Here is a 10,667-nt window from a genome sequence, read left to right as displayed (position 1 = left end):
TAGTCACTGCTGCCTTTTTATGTAAAGGTAAATTGAGTTTGCTTATAAAATGTGATTTTATGAAGAAGGAACTTCAGAGCCTGTTCCACGATTTGAGCTCATTATACCAAACATGTTCATTACAAACCAGAATTTGTTATTTTAATGTGAAATTAAATGTTTAAATCCATTTTGGGTGAAAACCACAAAGGCCAGACGAGACATCATATCGAGTCATTGTTGCAGTACAGTTTTATTGGTTACAAAAACAAATAATAAAGTAAAAATAAATTACTTTGTAGATTCAAAGGTCTGGTGATGAGTCTTTCCACTGGCACCTGCTTTCGTTCTGAAAGGACGGTAGACCACAGGCCTAACTCTAACTATTCAGGTCTCTTTCACAGTGAGCAGACCCATTGGGAACAGGACCACAGAGACACAGAAGGATGCCATGCTGAGCTCTTCTTCTTTTGTAGAAAAACACTTTGAGAGCTTTCACTGCATCCCCTGCATGACACTTTGTCTTACAAGACCATATGTAAAGGACGTTCACATAAATGTGTGATAATACAATTACGATCTAGACAAAACGCGTGGTGTTACACGGGGTGTTACTGTGAAGTACCAGTGAAAAAATTAGGCAATTAGGATTGGTTCATTAATGGGTTGATTAAGAATTCAGCTTTTCATAAATAACTGCTAGTGATAAGAACATCAAAAGCATCAACGGAGGTATTTTTTTCTTCTCTAAATAAAATAACTTAATAGCCAGTTCCAGATAACTGCAAAATGCTGTAAACATCTGTGAAATTTGTAACATAGTAGATCACCAATTTGCACTTAAAAAAATACACAAACTGTACAGACACCCCCATTATCATTTACAAAAGATATGGAATACACAATTCAAAACCACTGCGCTGCAAAAAATCATTTTGTTAATCAGCATTTTTGCTGTTTTTCAGTAAAATATCTTTAAAAAATGACTTAAAAATATTGATATTAAAGATATTGGGACTTTTCAGGGAATAGATCTTCTTTTTCTATTATTTATTTTATTTTTTAAATTAAATTTAGTGAGGTTGTGGGTTATGATTAGGAAAATAAATGCAATATATTATTATATTTTGGTTGTGTGTGTGTGTGTGTTTAGTATACATTTTCTAAAAAAATTATTAAAACATTATTTTTTAAGAAAATATTTACCTAATGACAATTTTATAGTAATAGTAATATTTTATTATAAGAAAATGTAAATTACACTAAATTGTACTAAATTACAGACACATACATTTCATTTAGTGTACATTTTCTTTAAAAAAATTTGGATTATTCTAAAATTCTCATTTAGTATACATTTCCTTTAAAAAATGTAAAATATACATTTTATTTTATAATAGTTTTTAAGAAAAATGAAACAAGCACGCACAGCACGTCATTCAGTAATCATTTTCTTAAAATATAAATTATTTATTTATATATATATATATATAGAGAGAGAGAGAGAGATTTTTATAATATTTTTTAAAGAAAACACTAAATGACGTGTGTGTATCATTTCGTATCGTTTTTTTCTCAAGAAATTATATAATTTCATATATATATATATATAGAATAATAATTTATATAAAAAAGTATACTAAATGACGTGTGTCATTTCGTATAGACATTTGTTAAGAAATTATAAAATTTCATATGTTTAAAATCGTATAATAATTTATTGAGAAAATGTATACTAAATGACTGTGTGTGTGTGTGTGTGTGTGTGTGTGTGTGTGTGTGTGTGTGTGTGTGTGTGTGTGTGTGTATATAAAAACAAAATGTATTTATTTAAGTTCAGATATTTCTACTGGACAACCAGACAAAAATGCTGATTGAGAAAATGATTTGTTTGCAGTGTTCCTTCTTTAAACTTGCTTTTCATCTCATTGGCTACATGCAGCCTCACAAAAGACAGAAAAGTCACTGGATGAATATCGGCACAGTTTCATTTCCTAATCTTCTCCACAAACCCACCCCCATAAGGATGCATATAACAGGCACTTTTCGGATTTCCCTCAGTCGTATCCTGCAGGATATTCTGATGAAAAGCGTTTGTATGTGGACGGTCGGTCAGCCGGGGCTGGCCACCCTAGCTATTTGGCCTTCGCTTGCACTTCCGACTCATCGACGATCCCCTCTTCATCCGTGCTACGGGAGAAGCGATGCGTTTCAGGTGACCTCATCCCCAACGTGTCACCAGGGTGGGCGGGGCCAAACCTGGCGGCACGGGGGTCAGGATAGCTGGGTTGGTAGTACTGAGGAGGGTAGGCACGGTAGCCACCGTAAGGGTCCTCTTCCTCCTCATCGTTGTTGTAGTTGGTGGCGGGGCCGTAGTTTTGGTAGGGGTTGGAGGGTAACTGTTGTACTATGGGAACATGGGGGAATTAGATCGTTTGCCATCTTTTTCAGTCACCACCACCAAGTGAGCAGGCGTTGAGTTAGCAAGAGAAGAAACAGCAAAGGCAGAAAAGGAAGTCAGAGAGTTGTTACTGAGATTAGCTTAGTTTAGACAAAGGGATAGAGGTTTAGCTGGTTAGCGTAGCTCAGTTAGTCCCTGCTGGTAAGTGTTGAAACGATATCATCTAGCTAAAAGAATCTCCATTGGCGACCATTTTAAACGTGTAATGACTGCTAATAGTGACTGATTCATTTTGGAGGGCGTTCTTGTAATGCCATCAGCCAATCAGCATTATTGTGCTGCTCTAGAGTGATTAATTACATGGTATTTATGGCTCAGGTGATTGGCTCAAAAAATCTGGCTGCAGGGTTGAGCAAAGATGGCAGATTTCAAATCACATACTTTCAGGGGTAATGCGCCAGCCAAGCAGCTGACATTAAGACAAACAGGAATAGTAACAGATTGCTTTCTCCAGGTAATATAGATTGATTTTTAGCACTCTTAAAAATAAAAGTTCTTTTTTTGCAATCAATAGGGGCTTTCGCACCGGAGGAACCTTTTTATAGTTCTGGCGGAAGTTCCCGCTTTTTAATGTGTTCACACCGCAGGAACGTATTCAGTTCTAGGAACTCGTTTGGGGGAACTAAATTAGTTCCTACTTCAGGTTCTATAGGAACTACCAGTGATGTAAGTGTATGCTGATTGGTCAAACATATACAAAACACTAGTTACCCGGCATTTATAATAACCCATGTAAAAATGTTTACTCCACGAACATGGAAAACAGCGATAACGGCATTTAGCTACATGTTGTCTGCAGCGTTGTGTTTTTTTCTCAGCCTCAATGATATGTAACACTGCAAGTTGAGATTTAGTCAGATTTTCATGCTCTTTCAATCACATAAATTGTGTTTAAATCTCCGTTATCATAAAACCCACGACACACAACAAAAACAGGCCCGATCACGGCATCCTCCATTCACCAGTTGTTGACGTTTGTAATTAGCGCAAATAGACACCGCTGTCGGCCGCTTCAGAGTTCCTGCTATTGGTGCGAATGCAACCAGAGGCGCTTTCCCTCTGGAGGAACCTTTTCATAGTTCCTAGAACTAGGAACCACCATGCTGGCCAGTTCCTAGAACTACACTGTTCGAAAGCACCTATTAAGGGCCTATGTAACACCTAAAAAAGTCGGTTAGCTGGTGTTTCATATGCGTTTGGCCAATCAGCGTACACTTACGTCACTGGTAGTTCCTATAGAACTGTTTTAAGGTGCTTTCACACTGCGTAGTTCTAGGAACTTAGTTCTGACAACTAGCCAGCATGATGGTTCCTTTCTCGGGACATTTCCTTTCTCCTTTCCCTCTCTGGACATTTTCCTGGTTGCATTCGCACCGGCAGCAAGAACTCTAAATCAACCCTCAGTGAATGGAGGATGCTGTGTTTAGAGCTGTTTTTGTTGTTGTGGGTTTTGTGATCACGGGAATGGAATGTAAATGCACAATATACGCGGCTGAAAGAGAATGAAAATCTGACTAAATCTCCTATGACAGCTTGCAGTGTTACATATCATTGAGTTTGAGAAAAGAACATAAAGCTGCAGACAACAGGTAAATGCCATTATCGCTGTTTTCCATGTTTGTGGAGTAAATATTTTTACACAGCTTTTTAAAAATGCTGGGTAGCTGGTGTTTCGTATGTGTTTGGCCAATCAGTGTATACTGGTAGTTCCTGGTAGTTCCTATAGAACTGTTTTAGACCCTATTCTGAAGTAGGAGTTAATTTAGTTTCCCCAAACAGAGTTCCTAGAACTAAATACGTTCCTGTGGTGCGAACATGCCAAAAATTGGGAACTTCCGCTTATAGCTCAAGATAAAAAGATTCCTCCAATGCAAAAGCCCCTATGGAAAACGGTATTTAGCTTCCTGTTAACTGTTGACTGCAGCATTGTGTTCTTTCTCAGCCTCAATGATATGTAACACTTTCACCGAAGATTTTGTAAGATTTTCATGCTCTTTCACTCATGTAAATTGTGCGTTTACATTCCATTTCCATTATCACAAAACCCATGACACAGAACAAAAAAAGCTCAGATCATGGCGTCCTCCATTCACTGGCTGTTGATGTTTGTAAATCCCGCAAATAAAGATGTCACTGTCTGTCGCTTCAGAGTTCCTGCCATCGGTACGAATGCAACCAAGAAAACAGCCTGAGGGGGAAACTGGTTTTCTAGGAACCACCATGCTGGCTAGTTCTTAGAACTGAGTTCTTAGAACTATGTGGTGTGAAGTGAAAGCACGTATTAGGGACGTATTAAATACTTTTACATTGCTTTTTAAAAATGCCAAGTAGCCGGTGTTTTGCCAATTAGAGTACAATTACGTCACTGGAAAAAAAGGTTCCTCCGGTGCAAAAGCCCTTAAAGATTCCATAAAGAACCTTTTAACATCCATGGAACCGTTTCCATTATAAAAATTCTTTTTAAACTAAGAAAAAAATGGTTCTTTTAGAAACTATTCACCTAAAGGTTCGTAGAACCTAAAATGGATCTTCTATGGCACTGCTATGAAAAGCTCCTTTATTTTTAAGAGCATGGGTTCAAAATCTTAGCATGAATAGCAGAAAAGGTTGAAAGCGCTTTAGTTTGTCTAAAACAGTGTGAAACTGAGGTTTGGCTTAAGAAGGGTGGGGCTTCAATGGTGGTGACATTTTAAGGGGTTGGGGAACCAAATAATTGGATTATCGGGTTTGGGAATGTGTGGAAAAGACCCTCCCCAGTCTTTGGTTTTGGCCCATGGAAGCAGGTGGGATGATGAAATGAAGTGAGAGAGGAGAAGAGCAGGTGGCTCTCTACTGTTTCTCAGTAGTCATTCTCATACTGATCTGGACCTTCACATGCAGGTGTGAGACAGGGACGCCCCGGTAAGAGAGGAGAGAGACACTGCGGTAAGTGTGAGCCAGATATAACCAACATGATGCTCTCAACAACACCTCGTCTGCCAGACTGTAATCTTTACGTAGTGGCATTTCAGAAGGAGACTCAAGGATTCTCAATAAGGCATTAAAATCTAGTCAATACACATAAAACGTACATTCTCTCATTAGAAATGAAGTATTATCCCAGAGAATGAGGGCTGAATAAGTTACAGAGCAATTTGCAATACTATTAAGCTGTGTTGCAAGATTTTATGCTGACTGAAAGCTTCAAGCTATAACCTTTATAGATCTTAAAAGTGTTGATGCAGTATTTCATCTATTGAGTGGAATATTATACTGTCATTTAACGGCCTTACATGGCAGAAACCCCAAAGAACATTAGCTTTATTTTTTTCACAATACAAAACTGCAATAATCTGTGAGGCGTTCGGTAGAAAGCTTTGCTATGATCTGATAAATTAATTATTTAAAGCTTGCTGTCCATTTCTGTCCAGCCTTTCTCATATTAAAAACTGAAATACTGAAAAACTTTGATAGCGTTTAGACTCCATGAGAAATTTATAAGCAGAATAACGGTTTGGGAAGGGCTGTTTTAATAGGATGAAAATCTCTGAGTCAAACCACAAGCTTGTTTAAAGCATTGGGTTTGCCATTCATTAACAGTTATGGAAATGCAATCTCAAACGAGAATGTGCGAAGCACTTCAAAAGGCCGTGGAGAATAACAGTATGGAAGATAGTGTGGTATGTTCCCTCAGTTTGCTGTACGGTGATTATTATCAGTGAAGCCTGAAGCAGTCTTAAACCCACAGCTCAATAAAGGACTCGTCAGGGACGCTGTTACCAGACTAACTCTATAATTGACTTTCAGATGTTCAGTATCCATGGTTACCTTGACAACTACATGTAGATTTCATTGGGTTTCATTTACTAACTCTGCATATTCATCTATTTGTGCACATAATTTGAATGTTTTCATTTGTCTGTCTGTCTGTCTGTCTGTCTGTCTGTCTGTCTGTCTGTCTGTCTCTGTCTGTCTGTCTGTCTGTCTGTCTGTCTGTCTGTCTGTCTGTCTGTCTATCTATCTATCTATCTATCTATCTATCTATCTATCTATCTATCTATCTGCATGCCTGTCTGTCTATCAGTCACATCCATCCATTAATCACTTGTATTGTCTCATATCATATTGTATCGTATCTTATTATTATCTTATATTATTGTATGGCACCATATTGTATTGCAGCCATCCATTAATCAATCTATCTATAGTATCCATCCATCCATTAATCAATTAATTATCTATCTATAGTAGGCTATCCATCCATCAGCCATTCATTCATTAATCCATGTACCTATAGCATCCATCCATTTATCCACCCTTCAATTAATCCATATATCTATAGTATCCATCCATCCATCCATCCATTTATAGTACCTATCCATTTATCCACCCTTCCATTAGTTCATCTATCTGTAATATCCATCTATCTATCCATCCATCCATTAATCCCTATAGTATCCATCCATCCATTAATCCATCTATCTATAGTATCCGTCCGTCCGTCCATCCTTCCATCCGTCTACAGTATCCACCCATCCATCCATCCATTTATCCATCCTACCATTAGTCCATCTTTCAATAGTATCCACCTTTCTATCATCCATCCATGAATCCCAATATCTAGTCTAGTATCCATATATCCATTAATCCATCTATCTATAGTATCCATTCAATAATCCATCTATACATTTATCATCTATCTATAGTATCCATGCATCCATGCATTAATCCATCTGTCTACAGTATCCATTAATCCATTTATCTAACCTTTTATTAGTCCATCTCTCTATAGTATCCATTTATCATCCATCCATTAATCCTTCTATCGATAGTATCTTTTCATCCATTAATCCATCTGTCTATAGTATCCTTCCTTCCTTCCTTCCATCCTTCATCTCTCTATGGTATCCATCCATCCATTAATCCATCTATCTATAGTATCCTTCCTTCCTTCCATCCTTCATCTCTCTATGGTATCCATCCATCCATTAATCCATCTATCTATAGTATCCTTCCTTCCTTCCTTCCATCCTTCCTTCCTTCCTTCCTTCCTTCCTTCCTTCATCTCTCTATAGTATCCATCCATCCATTAATCCATCTGTCTATAGTATCTATTCAATAATTCATCTATACATTTATCATCTATCTATAGTATCCATCCATCCATCCATCCATTAATCCATCTATCTATAGGATCCATTCAATAATCTGTCTATCTACTTACTCTACCTAGTGTTGACAAGCTTTGCTTTTCTACCTAAACATTACAGTTAGATGAATTTGACTTAGTTTTGTTTGCACTTACTAATATTCAATTTTACATCTTGTTTGCTACTTCAATTCAAATTTAGGAAGAGAAGTCGAAAATAATTTGGTTGGAACTGTTTATATATTGGTGTTTCAATGCTTGTGGGCGTCTATTCTAATTACTGCTCTGCCATTTAGAATAATCTGTATAATCTGCATTCATCAACATAAAATGTTGAAAATCTGATAAAAAATTTTGCCCGAGAACCTTGTCTTCACACATACTCTAAGATCAATTGTACACAATTATTAGTGAAAGAGACCTGATGTACCTGATAGAATAAAGATTGAATAAAATTGACAGAAAACCTTGACAGACGGAGGGAGTTTAGGAAAGAGAAGAAAAGAAAGAGAGAATTACCTCCAACGTTGTACCCAATGCAGGAGTTCTGGTCGCAGTAGCCAGGGGGTCCGGCAGGACCAGGGCTACCAGGGGTACCTGGACGTCCTGAGGAACCTTGAATTCCAGGTCTGCCTGGAGGGCCCTGACTTCCTGTCCGACCTTCTCCAGGAGGCCCTGAGTGGGATAAGACATTAGCCATTAATATCTGCCTCATTAAACTATGCTGAACTCCGCACCCAAAGTGTGTCTGGATTTCTTCCTCACAAAATAGAAGTTTTAGCCTTTTCTATTCCACATCCTTCTCAGATGTCACTGGCTGTTACAGCTATGTTGCTTCAATGAATCTCATTTGTGAAGAGTATTGATCAAAGCGCAATTAACAGCGAGCCGACACTGACATTTTTCAAAGTCTACCGACCAGCCGTACTGCTAAAATCAATATGAAAACATTTCTCCCTGACCCAAATATTGTTTCAATATCTGCTTGATATTCTAGACAGGAATCAAAGAAACCAAAAGCAGATCAAGATGTGTGCAGAGGTTATTAAAAGTTTGCAAGCTTGTGTTTTCTTCGACAGACGACATTTAATAATGGAAACTCCTGTAGTCTGTGCAATAAGAAGACACTGAGCTCTGCTTTTTCCAATTTGAATTGAAATTATTATTTTACTACCAGCTTGAGGATAAAGAAGTCATTGATTCTGACTTAAATCTAACATTTTAACAGTCTCTCACCTGGGGGCCCTGGAGGACCACGAGGGCCTTGTGTCCCTATTCCTGGACTACCTTTCTCTCCCCGTTCTCCTGGGAGACCTGGACAAAAAGAGACAAGGATCTGTTAGAACATGCAAACCCATCTGAAGAAGCTGTATCCGTTTCTTTCCATGTAATTTAACTTATTCCACACCTTTACGAGACCATAAGGGAAGTAATAAAAGACCTGGATGGTGTTAATAACACATTCTGACAGGTCTGATGTGGCTGAACTGTCAGCAAGAAAGCAGTGGGGGCTACAGCAGAAAGGGTATAACTTATTTAAGGTGGATGACAACTTACACAACTGTTTTCTCACAAAAATTTATTTGTAGTATCTTTCTTCCTTTAAGAAGTCAGAATCAGAATTGAAAACAGTAAGTGGTCAACATTCCAACTGATCCAATTAACCTCTCCCAGCAGATGCTGTAACTAAACCAAAAAGCACCTTGAAATGAATGGGGATAATATGATTTCCTTGAAACATGGTTAGTTTGTCCAAAGTGTTGCCTCTAAGGGTCTGAACACTCTGAATGCAAGCAGCTTTTTTGCCCCACAGGCAGTCTGATCTTCATCACCTCTGAACAACACTGACACTTTTAAAAAACAACTTCTGAATAAAATTCCTCATTATAGGCCCCATGTTAACATAAACAGACAAATATCCCCCCTATGTTATCCCTCATTAGCAGCTCTGTTTTGCTCTGACTGCATCATAGCCATGCTCTGCATGCTTCTGCTTGATATCTGAATGTTTCAGTGTGTAGACCCCTGAGAGAAGCTGTAATGATAGTGGAATATCTCATGCTGAAAGCTCTGGCTGTGTGTCAGAGCTCTTCTAATTGAGGACAGGAGACTAAGCAGTGTGGACACTCACTCATGATAAAGACTCTGGCTGAGAGTTGCTCTTGGCAGGAAGGTCATGCAGATCTAATGCAATTTGTGTACAGTTGTGTTCAGGGGAAAGAAGTTTTTTTTTTTTGTTTTTTTTTTTAACTAACAAATTACAGCCAAATCTACTAGTTTTTGTCAAATTACAAAATGAAATAAATATATACACAGTTCTTTCTGGTCGTATTGGCTTAGAGGAGTGCAATATTCTAGTAATATTAGAACTTCACCCGTTACACTGTTTTTATTATTCTGCTTGCAATATTTATTACAGCGAGTGTCATGGCAGATGTCCAAATCCAATAGAATTTTCTAAATAATACCGTTTTTGTGTCTCGGAATGTAGTTTTAAGAGTTTTTGAGGCAAGAATGAACTTGTTTAGACAAATATGTGGTTTGTTAATAAAGATAACGTCTATTTGAACATTTGCATCCATATTTATAGAGAGGTGAGCCTCTCCCCAACAGAACTCACATGGCTACTCGTATGATATACTACCAGTCAAAAGTTTTTGAACAGTAAGATTTTTTTTTAAGAAGTCTCTTCTGCTCACCAAACCTGCATTTATTTAATCGAAAGCACATCAAAAACAATACAATTTTGAAATATTTTTACTATTTAAAATAACTGTTTTCTATTTGAATAATTTCTGTGATTTCAAAGCTGAATTTTTAGCACCATTACTCCAGTCACATGATTTGTCAGAAATCATTCTAATATTCTGATTTGCTGCTCAAAAACATTTATTCTTATTATTATGTTGAAAACAGCTGAGTAGAATTATTTCAGGTTTCTTTGATGAATAGACAGTTCAGAAGAACAGCATTTATCTGAAATAAAAATCTAGCTTTTATCACAGGAAATAAATTACATTTTCAAACATATTCAAATATTATATATAACTTGCTAAAAAATATTTTCTTAGCAAATGGATTGTTTTTTATGAAGACCAT

General features: G+C 37.3%; 1 protein-coding gene across 1 annotated transcript in view; it reads right to left on the bottom strand.

Moving 5' to 3' along the window:
* Window positions 1–208: 208 nt before the first annotated feature.
* Window positions 209–10,667, bottom strand: part of col14a1a (collagen, type XIV, alpha 1a) — a 207,893-nt gene continuing 197,434 nt past the window's right edge. The window contains exons 51-53 of the mRNA XM_073847829.1: window positions 8,805–8,882; window positions 8,088–8,243; window positions 209–2,386 (exon numbers count right to left, since the gene is read on the bottom strand). Coding sequence (XP_073703930.1) covers window positions 2,115–2,386; window positions 8,088–8,243; window positions 8,805–8,882 — 506 coding nt within the window. The 3' untranslated portion in view covers window positions 209–2,114. The remainder of the gene's footprint in view (window positions 2,387–8,087; window positions 8,244–8,804; window positions 8,883–10,667) is intronic.

This window comes from Garra rufa, chromosome 9 (assembly GCF_049309525.1).
Source record: "Garra rufa chromosome 9, GarRuf1.0, whole genome shotgun sequence".
In the NCBI taxonomy this organism is placed as follows: domain Eukaryota; kingdom Metazoa; phylum Chordata; class Actinopteri; order Cypriniformes; family Cyprinidae; genus Garra; species Garra rufa.
This window is presented reverse-complemented; position numbering and strand designations above follow the sequence as displayed.